Here is a 17,491-nt window from a genome sequence, read left to right as displayed (position 1 = left end):
GCTACACTAAGGTTGAGGGTTCGATCCCCGGTCAGGGTACATACAGGAATCAACCAACGAATGCATATATAAATGGGACAACAAATCAATATTTCTCTCTCTCCCTTCTTCTCTCTCTAAAAACCAATCAATAAAATATATATATATACACAGATGCTTTATGTGAGTGTAATTTTTGAGGCTTCACTAATATAAAAGGTAAAAAAGAGTATAAAGCAACCCTGGTTCTAGCCAGAGTTCCCCTTCCCAAAGGAATCCAGTGTATCTTTCCAGATTTTGTTCTGAGCCCAATTTTACATACAAATGTAATCTAGTTCTGAACTTTGCCTTTATATTACTTATTCTATCCGATGTTGTTTCCTTATTAATTACTTATGTAACTATATATCAGCTGCACAACATTCCATTATGATATATTACAATCCCATATGGATGGATACTCAGGCTACTTTCAACCTTTTGAAAGACTGAAATGGTAGCAATCCTGTGTGAAGTTGTTTGCAGTTAGAAATTTTCTACGGTTTATTCTAAGACATTTCTCTATTTCTCCTATAAAAGTTGACAAGATAGCTGGAGCAGTTTGGTAAGTTGTTTTTTCTTAAAAAATTACTCATGTCTTCCAGTTTATGTAAACAGGCTAAATCTAATCAAGAAAATATGGGAAGGGGGCCCAGATACACAAAGTAAGAAAAAGAAGGTACAGCGACAGACACAGAAGAAAAGAGACTGCTCAATCCCATGCAACTAAATTTGAAAAACATTTGTTGTAAATTTGTTAAATAATCATATATAATTATAAATTTTGTTTTCTAATCATTCTCTATACCTTTTGGGAAAGTTATCTAAAAGAACATGGCCTACAGCTCCCAAGCTTCACATATACAGCAATAGAGTAAATGTAGAATAACACAGGTCAGAATCCCTGTGTACCTCTCTCCTCTCCACACCATTATAACCATAACATAAAATACCAGGCAACACAGTGAAATGGTAACCCCCATATAAAACAAATGAATCAAAAAATAGAGAACAGGTGAAAATTAATTTGTAGGAGAGAGACAGTCTTCCATAACAAATTAAGTTCTTATGGTTTTTTGGTTCCTCATTTTGAAAAATCTGTCAGCAAGTCCCAACAGGTACAACTAAGAAAGGTCAAAATATATTTAGAACAATGAAATAAAACTCACTGCTGTTTCCTGAAGATGTTATAAAATAAACAAAGCCCCTATGAGACAAGGAGGAAATTACCCAATTTTTCATTTTTAACTGTTTACTCCTCTATTAAATACTTACCAGAAATGACCAGTAGTTACAGTTCATTAATTTAGACTAACAGGAGTTCAATCAGATGTGATAAAAAGAATCATAGATTAGAAAAGGTTCACTGTAATCACACATGAAATTTTTAATAAATTAATGTAACAACTTATTAGCTAACAGAAGTTTTCAGAAACATTTTTTAAAACAAACAGATTACCTGATAATTAACCTATCAGTTATTCATATATACATGCTGATACTAAGGCCTGGAACTTCCAGTTATGAGTAAAAAAAAATATCCTATTTCACTAGTTTGAATCAGCAGTTTCTGTTACTTGTAGCTAAAACATCTAGAGAAATTGTTGTGCATGTATCTTTGTACACAAGTTCTATGTCACTCTCTAGTATTACCTTATATACAATACCCAGCATCCAATTAAATGAACACAGGAGAGTGCAAAGAAGTAGAAAAACACTGACCCATATTCAAGAGAACAGAAGCAGATCTACATATAAACCAGACACTGGAAATATCAGATTAAGAGTTTAAATGAAAATTGTAAAACTGAAAAATAGATGATCTAAAATGAACTCACTATCTTGGCTTGACAGCAGACCATATGTGAGACCCACATATACATTATCACTTGATTTTCACCTAAGAAGCCAAGGTAGGTCAACAGAGAAAGAACAGTCTCCAACAAATGGTGCTAACACAACTAGACAAATGTCTATAGCAAAGGAATGAAGAGCAGAAATGGTAAATATGTAGGTGTAGCAGTCCCCTAATTCATGGTTTCACTTCCTGTGGTTTCAGTTACCTGGAGATATGAATCATCCCTCTGCCAAGCACATCTACACTATATACACTACCTGCCTATTAGTCACTTAGTAGCAGCTTAGGTTATCAGATGGACTGTTGTAGTATCACAGTGCTGTTGTTCAAGTAACATTTATTTTACTTAAAAATTATTTTACTTAAAAATGTTACTTGTAGCTAAAACATCTAGAGAAATTCAGATATGCCAAAGAGAAGCCATAAAGTGCTTCCCTTAAGTGAAAAGGTGAGTACAGTAAGATATTTTGAAGAGAGGCCATATTCACATAATTTTTATTACAGCATATTGTTATAATTGTTCTTTTTAAAATTATGTTGTTCATCTCTTACTGTGCCTAATTTATAAATTAAACTTTATCATAGGTATGTATGCGTAGGAAAAAAACAGTATATATAGGGTTCTGTACTATCCACAGTTTCAGGAATCCACTGGGAGTTTTACAACATATTCCGTGTGGATATGGAAAGGACTTCTGTGTATATTCATCTTACTGCTCTTACCACATTTCAGCTATATTATAAAATAGCTATTTGTACACTAATTGGAATCCTTGTGGCCTTTTGTGTCTGGCTTCTTAATGTAATGCTTTCAAGGTTCATCCATGTTGTACCATGGATGAGTACTTCATTCCTTTATATGGTTAAATAATATTCCAATGTGTGGATATACCTCATTTAATTCATCTATTCATCATCTGATGGATAATTGGGCTGCTTCTACTTTTACATGAACATTTGTATACAAGTTTAGCATGGGTGTGTACAAATTTACGTTTCAATTTTCTTGGGAATAGATTTAGGAGTGGAATTGCTAGATTATATTGTTATTCTATATTTTAATTTTTGAGGAATAGTAAATTTTTCCAAACCAACTGAACCCTTTTATACTCCCACCAGCAGCATGCGAAGACTCCAACTTCTCCATATCCCTCATCAACATTTGTTACTGTCCTCCTTTTTTGATCACATCCATTCCAGTAGGTGTGAAGTGGTTTGTCAATGGTTTTCATTTGCATTTCCCTGATGGCTATCATGGCATTCACTTTTAAATGTAGAGGATTTGTCCATCATGGGGTAAACAGGAACATGGCTGATTCAGGAATACAGTTCTTCAATATATAGGTATGTTAGAAAGATATATTTGGAAAGCCAAATATCACTTGCAGTAAGACATTGGCATTAAGATATATAACAATTATTTCTAATAATCATTAGATTATTGATCTTTCTTGGTTATCTACTACTCTGAACAGCTGTAAGTATGGCTACCTATAGTGGAAGCTTCCTTACCTAATGGAAGGATTTAAACAACAGAATTATTATAAAAGCCTGCCCACCCGCAACCTTCCTCCACTTGCTAATGTTAATTCATTTAAAAATAACTTATAAACTGTAGAAAAGTGATGAAATAATTTGTCAGGTTGTAACATTAAGGTATCTAAGATGTTGGAATGGATCAAAATAGGCAATTAGAATGGCATCACAGCTACTTCACTGGCAACCTAGTAGTTCTGTTGGGTTATACATTATTACATAACAACTGTTTTAAAGCTTTGATGTGTGCAATATTTATTATATGTTAAAACGTTTTCTCCATTGTGTATGGAGTTGATCACTAAATATTAGAAATTTATTAAATTAGATGAGATACAAGGTACTTTCTGTAAACAATCTACTGCAATTCAGAATTCAGTATTATGTTAAAGGAGCACTGAAAAGTTGAGTCCCATCGCTTACCTCCAAATTCCTCTGAAAATCTGTTATTGCGCTAATTATAGTCTTTCATCACAAAGACATTTATTCAGAGGATAACTAAAACTTTCAACAGAAGCACAGAATACTTAAAAGGAGAAGTATCCAGTGTTCCCTCAAACTTTTATTTACTCTAACAAGAGAAAATCTTACCAATTATTCTGCTGAGCAGCATATGTTAATTTTTCATGGACAACAGGGCCCTTTGATGGTGCAGACATAATTCAATCAAGATTTTTTTTTTTATGTGTCCCAACTTCTCTAAATTTAAGAGTTATGAATATAACTCATGAGAGTTTCAAATAAGGCAAAAATGGTTATCTAATTACTGAGGAATTTTGAATATTTTTACCTGTATCCATACTTTGGTTCAACTGTTGATCACTTGTTTCTCCATCTTCACTGATATATCCAGGAGGTGGCGTTTCTACAGAAGTGTAGAACAAATCACGTACACTTACAATTTAAATCTCACCTTTTCTCCCAGCTACCAAAGATAACCAACGAATAGCTCCGAATGACAAACATAAATGTTATAAAACATCATTATAAGAAACAGTATTGGATACTAAGAGCTTAGGATTCAGGTCCTGCTCCAAATCTTATAGGTAAATCCTTAAAGCCTACTTGAAATACAATCAAGCTCTCAGGGCATATTTTCTTAGCTATTATTTACATATCTGGCTCATTCTCATATGTATATTTTCTGGGACAAGAACCAAAAATATAACTTCAAAAATCCCTCAGTTCTGGATCAGTATACTTCAAAGACTAGTGCCTATAATGTTTTTGGGTTTTGTTTTGAACTAATGGCCACCGTGGATGCATACCTGTATGATTAAAGGAGGCTCCTCCCCCACCCCAGCCCCCACACACGCAACTTCAGATTATAGAGTAATACAGGTTTACATCTACTAAGTGTTATAGTTCAGGACTGGTCTAGCTTGAATTCTACTCAAAAAGTGTATTTCTCCAGAGACTTCTAACCAGTAAGTCCTGAGTATTAAAGCGGAAAACTAAAATTAAATTCAAATACAGACTACTGAAAAAAACTGAGGCAAAATACTCCCTGAAAATAAGTAAGATTCTAGTGTGTCATTTCCAACATGTTTTATGAACAAAATATTTATTCAGGAGACATCTGAATACCCGAATGAGCTTCATGTAAAATAAAATAAGATTAAATGGTTATCAACAGTTTAATATAAACATTGCTGGACAGTTTTAAGCAATTTAAATAATGCAGACACATACCTAAAAAGAACTTTGTAATTACAAAAGAGAGATGATGTGGGTTAACACAGCATCTTCATTAACCCTTTACAGTCTCCCTTCAATAAGCTAACTACAAATTAATTTCTAAATATCAAATTTTTCATTTAGGTGTCAGTATCCCCAAAATTTCAATACTGAAATTCGAAGAATACCTACCTACATATGTTCAAACAACAAAGAACATGAAAATAAGAGCAATATATATCATTATGCACTATTTCAAAGGCTAAAGCTGATAAAATTAAACAGAACTAAGCTCTGCCAATCTAACAGCCTAACTCAAAGGTCTAAGTAGGAAGAAATACGTTTAAATACTTTATCCTATTTTATTTTTCTCCACTATTATTTATCTATAAAATAATAAATTTATTAGCATTTTAGAGAAAATATTAAAATTTCTTCTGAAGTAGAATCAAAAGTGAACCCTTAGGTTTTGCTATCAGTCAGAGCTAAGTAAACACTGTCCAGAAAAACAAGTAAGTACAATCCATTTTTTATTTTCTACTATGTAAAATACCCAAATCTAAACAAATAAAGCAAGAACAAGTCAAAACATCTCCCACAAGCGAAAGCCACTAAGCATTTTGATTAACATCCTCCCAAATAATTACTGGGTACTCAGTCTTGTAAAACTGTATACTGACTTACACCTCAGTTTCCTAGTATTGCTAAGTGGGTCCCACTTCAAAGACTTAAAATGCCTCCCCCTCTCCACCCCATGCCATATACACAACTCTACTTCCAGCCAAATTCTGCTTCCTAGGAAACGTCCTGTGTTAGCCCTGTAGTCCCCCATCCGGGCCCTCATACTGCATCCCACTCTATCTATGCACTACTTCCTAATTCTCAAAAAGTATGTTTCCTAGCAACCAAAAAGAAGTCTTAAATTCCTCTTTTGGAATAAAATAGTAAATAAATGCACATTAAAACAATCAGAAGACACTTTCTAACTTTAAAATTAGCTATTCTGAAAAATCCTTATGTTTTAAAAATTGTCCTCAATGAACAAGTATTATTTCCATGAGACACATTAAAGAAATATTTTTTATGTACTTGAAATTCTAAGTTCCTTACGTGTTTTCAGTTGCATAAAAATAAGAGTGGAAGAGAGGAAAATTACAAAAGGAGAAAAAAACTAACACCAAAAACCCAACGTATAGTTGTCTAATCCTCATCCTAACAGACCTTTAGTTTCTGCTTAAAAAAAAAAAGGGAGGGGGGCATAAAAGTAAAAAAAATTAGTTGTCCTTCTAAAACACAGCGAATATGAAAAGGTAGGTAGCTACCGTATCATGGAATATGCTGCTGGGTCACATAACACAGTAATTAGCGCAGGAGTTACTGAGGTCCAGATGAAAAAGAACTACAATAGAGGTTTTCTGATTTTCAGTGTAGAACTAAAATACTTTATCTCCACTAGAAATGTTATAGTTCTCTAAACATTATCTATGAAAGTAATTATTTGGTCAATTTTTAATTATGTTTCAGGAATAGTTTTTTCCTATATCATTTATTTTGCTTACATTCTATATCTCTCAGCTTCAACAACTAAGACAAACTTACTAAGATCTTTTCTTTTCTGCTTCTCAGAGTACTTTGATTAAAGCCACTGCAAAAGAAAATGAAATATAAAGTAAAACTTTTCTCCAGACAAAAATGTTTAAAGTACTAGGTTTATACATTTAAAGAAAAAAATCATCCAATAGATCATATTTTTCTATTAAAAAATCTAAAAGCATTCTTAAAAAAGTCAAACCACAGTTTACTAATGCTTGAATGTTTATGAACAAAATTTGTACCTATCCCAATTTTTTGGAGATTCAAAAGGTAAAATACCTGGGATGTAATTACTCTGTGGCTCAATTCCTGCTGGGAAGTTAGTGTTTTCTGGAATGGAGTGGGTATAATCATCCAGAGGCGGTAGTTCTGTGAGGATCTCAGTGTGCCGTGGCACTAACACAGGAGGCAAAACTAGGAAGTAAAAACAATCCAAGTTAGTGGCAAGGAGCAAGGGGAGAGAGGAGGAACAGGATCTTTATTAAAAGTTTTCTCACAAAAAAGTAGTAGTAGCCCGTCCGGCGTGGCTCAGCAGTTGAGCATCGATCTATGATCCAGGAGATCGCAATTCAATTCCTGGTCAGGGCACATGCCCAGTAGGGGGCGTGCAGGAAGCGACCGATCAATGACTCTCTCATCATTGATATTTCTATCTCTCTCTCCCTCTCCCTTTCTCTCTCTATTATCAATAAAGATGTATTAAAAAAAAAAAAAAAAAAGCAATGGAGAAATGCGTCTTTTTAAAAAAAAGAGGAAGAAGAAAGTAGCCTGCTTAATTTTTTTAAATTTAGGGCCCACCTATTTGGTATTATACAAGTTATTAAGAAATTGACAAATCTGACTATGATTTTAACTTACCATATAGTTCACAATCTAAATTTCCAAGACTCAATTTATCTTGTCCTTTTGGGTACAAAGTGATCCTGGTAATATTATATTATCATAAAAGTTCAAAAATCCCCATTGGAAAGGTTGCAAAAATATTTGTAAAATCAAATTTAGAGTACTTTCTAAAACTATAGCTACAGTCTTAAAAAGTTTCAAGTACACAGCTAAGTAAACATAAAGTATTCCTATGAGTTTTACTAAATTGCTTAGGTAGGAATGACGTCATTAAAGTACTTAAAAAACACACTCAGAGAGCAAAATGACTAAAAACAGTTAATGCAGCAGATAGATAAACAGATTTATCAGCTTATTTCTAAGCAGACTGGAATTTCCTGTATGTACTTTGACGTGAAATAGTATGCTATCCCAAGAAACTACCTTTCCCACTAAGATATATTTTCCATAAAATATGTATTTTTTTAATTTAAAAAGTATTTTTAATGACCACCAAATAATATACTGAATTTAAGGTAATTTATTAGACTTTTACACCAAAATTTTCCTGGGTCAATTAGGTGTAAGAGCACCTAATATACATTTACTTTTTAAAAAAAGCATTTACTTTTTAAAAAAGTCTACTTTTCCTACCTGGTGTCTCAACTCTCTGGTAGTGGTAAGGGTTTACACATACTTCATCCTTTTTAAGATTAAAAGCATATTCGCAGTTTTCAATTGCTTTGAGTTCATGATGACTGTGAAGATCAGGCCAGCGCCATAATCGGCAATATATAACGTGTGGCAGCCCTTTCCGGTGAGATACCTGAAGGCGACCATCAAGAGACCTATTGGTAAACAAGGGGAAAAGAAAGGTGGGAGCTTTAAAAAAACAGAAATAGTCAACTGGACTAAATTAGTACAATAAAAGCACAAAGAAAAGAACGACAGACATTCAGTTAGTTTTAGTGAGTTCAAGGAAGAAAAATGTACTATTTAATGGATCTGACATAAGAGCAGCAGCTCTAACAGATGTTTCTTAAAACATACTACACAAATGACTCAAGAGTCAGTGAAAGGCTAACCATTTGGGAAAAAAAGATTTTTAAGAGTATCATAAAACTTTCTGTCAACTTTTATCTTTAGTAATTTAAACTGTTATTTAGGGATTCTTTTAGGGGGCATTAATTCTGTAGGTGACTGAATTATCAAAAAAGGAACTACTGTGAAGAATGGTAAATACCAACAATGATATAAAACTTACTCAAACTAATGTAACTCGTTACCCAGTTGTGATGAGTACTGAGGTATATTTTTATAGCTCACACATAAATGCAGATGGTGATGAATATGAGGAGATGATATATGGACAAATACCAGTATGCTCAAAAAGAGAATGAGGTGATTAAAAAGATAACATAAAAAAGAGTTAGCCTTGTGTTAATTGTGTTCAGTTGTCAACTATGTATTTATTAGTATACAGATGAAATTTAGATGACAGCAAGGAATTTAGCAAAACCTGGTTATGTATCTATTTAAAAATTAGGCCAACAACAGATCTCAAACTAAAATGAGAAAATAGTTATCAAAGTTCCTATTCTTTAGGGGATGCAATAATTTTAAAGAATCAAAATTAGAATTTCATTAATCAAAACTTCAGCTAAAACATTTAATATACTTTTAATACTGGCAAGCAGGTATTTTAAATGCTATGCCTTATTTTACATTAAGGTAACATCCTAGGCAAAATTATACTAAGCAACCCACTATAGGTCTTCCAAAACACCCTCCCCGCCCACAAGATTGCTAGGATTTGACAGAGGGCAGAATATTCACCTGGTTTGTTCAGAGAAGCTGTAAAGGCCTGTTGTATCCCACTGATCTATCGTATTTGGTGTACTCAGTCCCCAAATTTCAGAGCAAGTGCTGTGCATAAATTGAAAAACAAAAAATTGATGTGAACATGGAAGCATGGTTATTCAGAATACCATGATGTAAAACATGAAAAATGTACAGAACACTTCCTTCACCCAGAAAATATATACTGCTTCACTTTTTCACAGACATTTAGTACTGGTGTCTATATTTTCTATATGAAGGAAGCCAATAAAATGAAACATGTGACTCCAGATAAGTTATGATTATGTTTTTAAAATGTGAACACCAATGCTCTCTAGCTTAATGAAATCATACCTATAATGTCCTTTTCAATTTCTTCTACTCACAACAAAAGATCTAATACTAATGCCATTAGCCTTACTAAGGATGCTACATTTTATGATCTGTTTTTTTAAAAATCTTATCTAAACATAAAGTCAAATGGTATTTTTAATATACGAAAAATTCCGATTAAAATATATATCCACAGTTAATATTTTCAAGTTATTTGAGATACTTATATATTCAGTTTTACAGAAATTATTGCTCTTTTATCACAACAAAGGACAAGAAAGTAGATTTTGAAGTCATTCTAATGTAGCATAGCACCTTAAAAGTTTTAAGAAATTTCTATGAGAACTAAAGATATGTGAAAGTACCAAATTCTTAAAAGATAGTACGACTGAAAAATTTGCTGTATCTAGCTCTTTTGTTTTTTGTTTTTAATCAGTAAACCTGAAAGACACAGACCAGAAAGAACTCAAAATTTTTCCCTCACATTCCCTTCCAGAACCGGGGCAGTCTAGAGATAATTCTGTTTCCCTGCTACTACATCATTTCACAGTAACGCCTCATCTGTGGGAGAAGGGAAGAGCTTAAAGGCAGCCTGGAATGGAACTTTTGACTGCCAAGGTGTCTTAGGTCCTAAGTTTTACTTTTAAAAATTAGAGTAAAAAAAGGTAATTACTGCAACTCAGTTTCATTTACATACTACAAAATCATAAAAAATTTCAAAGAGGAGGAAAAAACATTTCAAAACAACTTTTGAGAATAAAAGCAAACAAGTGATTAAGTTCCAGATGTACACACTGCTAATGAATGAGCTAATTCACTCAACATTTCAAAAGCCAATGGTGAAAAGTACTGTCTTCCTGTGGCTGGGCAGCACAAATCCAATCATGTGGGGCGCTGGGCTTCAGGGCCTCTTGCATATCCAACCAGGATGTGGAAACATCTCATGCCATGCTTTGGGGCTACAGTCACTGTAACCCTAGGCAGTTTTAAAATGTATTTTCAGACACTCTCCAGCACCTTCAGGTATTTTACAGATTCTCTAGTTTTTTAGGTTGCAAACATCTATCTTTCATTTCCCAAACTGCAAAAGTCAGAAAAAGCCCTCCCCCGCAAAAAAAAAAAAAAAAAAAAGGGAAGACAATTTAGACCTTTTCTTTTTTCCCCCCAAAGGTGTACTGACTAAGAAACCATAAAATAAATGGTTCTTTTATTTAAAATAGTTATCAAATAGCTACTGGAACCATCCAGCACCATATAGTTTAAATCACAATAAGATCAACTAAATTCTAGACTCTTATGAATCTGAATTTAAACCTCAGAAGGCAAGGATACAACTTGCTCTTCTTTCCTGGACAATAACTCAAGAATAGTGATTAACAAAAGAACATGTCAAGAGGCTATTCTGCTCTTAGGAAGACCAGACTGAACGTTTCACTCCAGGAACTCTGGGACTGACACAGAACCAGAATCTAAAAGAAAGCATGAAGAGCTTAGGTTGTGCTTTACTCAAGCTTTGAAATAGAGAATAATAAACAGCAGGTGTTAAAAACATGCAGTCAATCTAGAGGCGGACAGACCTAAATCCCAACTCGAACTCAGACACTTTCCAATTGCCATTATAGGGTATTAAGCCTCAATTGTATTCATTACTATAATCTCTCTCACTAAACTGAAAGATTTAAAAATAAATTTGCTTCTAGCTAGTAAAATGTTTGCTTGTTTACATAAGAAAAAATATTTTTTAAAAGAATTAATTTATAACAAAATATATAAAGCAACCAGAAATAATGTAACTATAACTTTGTGTGTCAAAACTACACAAAGTAACATTGTAATTATTACCAAAGGACACAAAAGTAAACTGAGCACAGAAAAATACATACATCATCCTACAAAGACACCACAGTAACATCAGTTCTGCCAAATGTATGTATTTGATGCAAGCTCAAATAAATTTTAATAAATTTTTAATCCAGATAAAATTATTTCAAAAACAACATACCAAAATAAACAAGAATGACTAGGAAAACTCTAACAAAGAAGAGTAGAGACTGGCCCTACCAAATTCTGAAAACACATTAAATCCTCAATAATGAAAACACTATGCAGTTAGCAAAATATACAAATATAAATAGAATAGACGCCCTGCTTGTAGAGTAGCCTCAATTAAGCAAAACTTCCTTTGGATAAAAAGGATAGCCTCTGAACATAATAAAATCAACTATCTGAAAATATAATAAAATAAATACCTGAAAACAGCGGACACCAAAAACAGATAAAAACTGAACCTTTTTAAGAGGGAAAATGTATTGGATGAGAACTGCGTTTATGTGGCTTTGTACAACAAGGGGCACCCCACAATCTAAGCTAGGCAAGGTAATTAGACCTTAAGCAGAAAACTAGTTTTACTGACCAGCAGAATCAGACAGGGAAATTAGAAGGAAAAAGAATGGGAAAATCCCATAGAGAAGGGAGCAACAAGGGGAAAAACATCAATATATGAGTATGAACGCTACCCAAATCCTTGATTAACGCCTGAATTACACATGCATGAGAAAAGGTAGAGGCCTGCTGAGAACCAGCATCTGGAAGTCCGAAAGAACTCAGCTGAGATTTCAGTTGCTGCTTACATCAGAGGCAAACAATCTGGACACTGAAACCACCCAAAATTTATCCACACTCTTCAGAGGAAGATAAGTAGTCTCTATACTGTTCTGTTGCCCAAATCCACTATAAAATCACAAATTACTAAACATGTGAAGAAATAGGAAAATGATACCCCTTAGTCAAAACAGAAAACAGCCAGTAGAAACAGACCCCCACCATGAACAGACAAGGATTTTACAGTAACTATCAGGAATATGTTCATGGACTTAATGAAAAGATGGGAATCTCAGCTGAGTAACAGTATCTATAAAAATGAATCAAATGAAATTCCAGAACTAAAATTTACAAATTCAGAAATAAACTGATTGTTGGAGGAGACAGAAGAGTCAGTGAATTTAAAGATGGGTCAATAGAAATTATCTAAGCAGGAGAACCTGAATTTAAAAGACTGTATAAAAAAATGAATAGTCTCAGTAACATGTGCAATCCCAAGAAGAGGGGAATTAAGAACAAACCAGAAAAAAATATTTAAAATAATAACAGCTGCCCTACCCGGTTTGGCTCAAGTGGTTAGAGCTTTGGCCTGTGGACTGAAGGGTCCCGGGTTCAATTCCAGCCAAAGGCACATACTTTGGTTGCAGGGTCGATCCCAGGCCCCAATCAGGGCACGTATAGGAGGCAACCAATCAATGTGTCTCTCTCACATCAATGTTTCTCTCTCTCTCTCCTCTCTCCCTTCCACTCTCTCTGAAAAGCAATGGAAAAAAATATCCTTGGGTGAGGGTTAAAAATAATAATAATAATAGCTGTAATATTTTCACACACAAGTAATAATGCAGACAGATGAGCAAGTATGTCCAGGTTAGAATCTCATGCTAAGTTCTGTAGTTCTCTGTATAGAACATAATTTCTTAAAGGCAAATTATCCCCTTTCAACTCTGCAGCTTTCTTGCTTAGATAGACTGAATTTTTAAAACAAATTCTGGGGAAGAAAGGTTAGAACAGCTATTAAAATCATCAGGACTCTAAAATGCCAAAGAAGTCTTCATGGCCTACAGTGTATTAATTGATCACCAGACGACTTGGTAGTAAACCTGGCAGAAACCTGTACAGAATTTCCCTACTATTACTTTTACAGTAAGTATCAGGAAAGTTAACACATTAAAGCTTTTCTTCATTTAATAAGCTGACCTTTGAAAACTGAAGTTAAAATTTAAAGTCTAGTGTACAATTTACCAACTATATACATGCACAGGTTAACATTTTGCACTTTGGTTAAGACAGACATCTGTTTGTTAATTGATTTATATTTTGTATTAAGGACATGTATATTTATTCATGGACTTGTTATCACGATATGAAAGAGAAGCAGTAAGAACTAAGTTCAAGAAAGTAAGACTGACTTTGAAGGCTCATACCACAGCATCATTTGTTGAAAAGACTTGCCTGTCCCTACTGGACTGCTTTGACATCTCTGTCAAAAATCAAATAACCATATAACTATTTTGGGATTCTCTATTTTATGCCATTTTATTTTTGTCTTTATGCTAGAATCATGCTGTACTGATTACTGTAGCTTCATGGGACATCTTGAAGTCAGATCATTTAAATCTTCTTTGTTGTTCTTTTAAGATTGCTTTAAATATTTTAGGTCCTATGCTTTCCATTTAAATTTTAGGATCAGTTTGTACTTTTCCTTAAAAAAGTTTTTTTAGGGTTTGATATGAATCAGATTAAATTGGGAGAGAACCGACTTCCTTGTTCCAAGTGTCAAATCCTCCCCCCCCCGAAAAATGTCTATTTTTATTTACTCTTTAACGCTCTTGTTGCTGATGTTATTGTTTTAGTTTTGTGTAGTTTACAATTGTTATCTGAGGGAGTGAGAGACTGGTAAAAGCGTATCTGGCTATACGAGAAGCATATCTGGCTATATGAGAAACAGAATTCCATTGTTTAGTCTAATTTCACCAAGGTTTTGAAATTTCAGTATCTCTTGTGCCTTTAAAGAATGTATTTCTAGCCCTAGCTGGGTTTGCTCAGTGGTTAGAGCATCGGCCCACAGACTAGAGAGTCCCGAATTCAATTCCAGCCCAGAGCACATACCTCAGTTGCAGGCTGGATCCCCAGCCCATCGGGGCACGTGTGGGTGGCAACCAATCTATGTGTTTCTCTCTCTCTTCCACTCTCTCTGAAAAGCAATGGAAAAAATATCCTTGGGTGAGGGTAAAAAAAATTATTCCTAGGTGTTATACTTTTATTGATGCTCCTAGTCATAAAATTTTCTTAATCTCTCTTCCATTTGTTTGCTGTTAATATTTATGAAAATACAACTGATTTTTATACACTGAACTGTAAAGTATTTGCTTTAGTAGTCATTTTTGTAGATTCCTTAAGGTTTCTTACAGGACCATGTTACCTACAAAAAGTGTTTTAACGAGACCTTTATGCCTTTTATATTTTGTTCACCTGGCTCCCTGCGCTGGCTAGGTCTTCCACTGAAGATAAGGGATTGAAAACACAAGCGTGGACACCCTTGTCCAGTTCCCAATCTTAAGGAAAACTCAATATTTTATGATTAAGAATATTATTAGCTGTCAGTGTTTCTTCAATGTCCTTTATCAGACTGAGACAATATCACCTAGACCTGGAGTTTTCTTTGTGAGAAACACTTTATGAATTCAATTTCTTTAATTAATGTATAGATACCCAAATTTTCCATTTCTTCTTGCATCAGCTGGGGTAATATTAGAGAAATTTGACCATTACAAATTCAATGACATAAAGTTGTTTAACATATATGCATATTATGCTTTTAATATCTATAGAATCTAACATGATAATCCCTCTTTCATTTCTGACATGGGTAACGTATGGTTGTGAAATCTCTTTTTTTTTCCCATCAGTCAAATAGGGGTTTATCAATTTTATTGACCTTTCTAAAGAACCAGCTTTTAGCTTTATCTCTATTGTCTCTTTTCTAGTCATCAACTTCTGCTCTACTTTTTATTATTTCTTCCTTCTATTCACTTTCCATTTCTTTCATCTTTTTTCCCCTAGTTTCTTAGGTGAAGTCTTAGGTAATTTTTCTAACATAAAGCTATAAGTTTATAACTAAAGTTACAAATTTCCCTTTAAGCACTGTTTTAGCTACATCCCACACATTTGATAGGTTATTTCATTATCATTTTAAATTTGAAATGTAGTCTAATTTTTCTCATGGTTTTCTTCTAAATAACCCATGGCTGAAAGAATTGTGTTATTTTTTTAATAGATGTCTCATTGGTATTTTCTAATTTTGTTCTATTGTTGGCGGACCATATACTCTATTGATTTCAACCTTTTAAAATTTATTGAGATTTGTGCCCTCCAAGCAGCTTTCCCTGGTGAGGTTACCACGAGTACTTGAAAAGACTGTATTATGATGACATTGAATTTAGTAATCTGTAAGTATCAAGTAGATGGTTAACAATATAATTTAAGTCTGTACTGATTTTTTTGGTCTAACTGAACTCCAACTATAATTGTGGATTTGTGATTCTGACCCATTAATTCTATAGTTTTACTACATGTATTTTGAAGCTTTTTTTATTAAGTTGATACACTTATGGTTATGGCTTCTTGATGTCAGCTTTTCAGAGATGTCATTTTACAATCTTCTGACTCTCTTACTTCTGATGAAAACTCACCTGTCATACATAACGTTTTTGTTGATGCTTGTTATTTGGTTTTAGAGATATTTTAATCTGACAATTTTAAATATTAGCATTCTACAAAATAAAAATCAACTCAGAGCACTTTGAAGTTGACAATGTACTTTACATGGATGGAGAGGTTAAAATGTTTAGGTCATGTGCACAGACTAATATATTATTTATACCTGTTAATGCAAATTATAAATTATGTAAGCCATCACATAAAAATTACAGGAAAGCCCTGGTCTGGTGGCTCAGTTGGTTGGAGCACTGTCCTATACACCAAAAGGTAGCAGGTTCAGTTCCTGGTTAGGACACAAACCTAGATGTGGGTTCAATCCCGGGTCAGGGTGTACACGGGAGACAACTGTTTCTCTCCCTCCCAGTCTCTAAAATCAACAAAAACATATCCTCCAGTGAGGATTAAAAAAAAGAAAAGGAAAAGAAACTGTAGAAAAAAATTCTTTTAAGTTACTTAAATAATTTTTCATTATAAATTTTTGCTCAATATCTAACTCTGAACTTTCATATCATCCATAACACAAATATAGCCTCCCTTCACTCCCTTACCCCCACTGGCTTAACAAACTTGGAGTAAACCAAGCCAGGGAGAAATTATATCCTCTTACAGACATATAAACCATAATGATAAGAGAAGTTCATAAAGAAAGAAGGCTAGGATGAGAAAGTTAATAAAAAATCATGTATTTCATTTTTAATTTAAGCATTATTCATGATCACAGTTTTATAAGTGCCTCAAGACTACCATTTCAGTGCTTCCCATAATAACCTAAAAAGCAAAGCTAAAATAATAAGTTTTGAAAATATAGACTAATAATTTAGCAGTTCTAAGAAAAAATACGATGCTAATAGAAAACTCTAGTTATAATAAAATAGTCTTAGAAATAAAGCATCACTGCACAACGTAACAAGTATCACGGTCAAATATTTTGTCTTTAGAAAAAAATGTTTTATGTTTTGTTATAATGGTAGTGGGGACCTATGAAGGTCAGAAGCCCAAATGCTGCCTCTTACCTGCAGTTAGTTTCTGTTGCAGGAATTCTCTGGCTGGTTGGCCTGAGTCACTCTGACTCTCCAAGTTGGGCCTCTTGACCTTTTCTAGACAAGTGAACTACCTTAAAGTCTACCTGGCCCATGGGAAACGTCTTGCATCTTTGACCCATCAAAATCTGAAGGTTCAGGCCATTCCCACTGTGCCCTTTCATCATTCTACTGATACAGGAGAGCTCCAGCTGGTGAAAGTCAGGTACCAGTTTATTTATCTCCCAAACCTTAGCACACATGTCAAACGGAGAAGTCCCCCCAAAACCCCTCAATTTGGATGAGGAAAAGAGGTAATGCCACAGCATATAACATACTGTTCAGTTCACATATGGAAACCCCTGCACAAACTTTGTATTTTATTTATATGGCCTAGAGGTGAGTGATGAGTTCAGTGTAGTAATACTTGTCTCAGGAAATACTTTATGCAAGTCCTACAGGAATAGGATAGCAC

At 33.9% G+C, this 17,491-nt stretch overlaps 1 protein-coding gene across 3 annotated transcripts in view; it reads right to left on the bottom strand.

The window, feature by feature from the left end:
* SMAD2 (SMAD family member 2) overlaps positions 1 to 17,491 on the bottom strand; it is a 59,996-nt gene that overhangs the window by 9,234 nt on the left and 33,271 nt on the right. For all 3 annotated transcript variants that reach the window (XM_081149648.1, XM_081149650.1, XM_081149649.1), the window contains 4 exons: positions 9,341 to 9,430; positions 8,159 to 8,352; positions 6,962 to 7,096; positions 4,203 to 4,277 (listed from right to left, as the gene is read on the bottom strand). In XM_081149648.1, the coding sequence (XP_081005774.1) occupies positions 4,203 to 4,277; positions 6,962 to 7,096; positions 8,159 to 8,352; positions 9,341 to 9,430 (494 nt within the window). The remainder of the gene's footprint in view (positions 1 to 4,202; positions 4,278 to 6,961; positions 7,097 to 8,158; positions 8,353 to 9,340; positions 9,431 to 17,491) is intronic.

Source organism: Miniopterus schreibersii (assembly GCF_964146895.1).
Source record: "Miniopterus schreibersii genome assembly, chromosome: 10".
NCBI lineage: Eukaryota > Metazoa > Chordata > Mammalia > Chiroptera > Miniopteridae > Miniopterus > Miniopterus schreibersii.
This window is presented reverse-complemented; position numbering and strand designations above follow the sequence as displayed.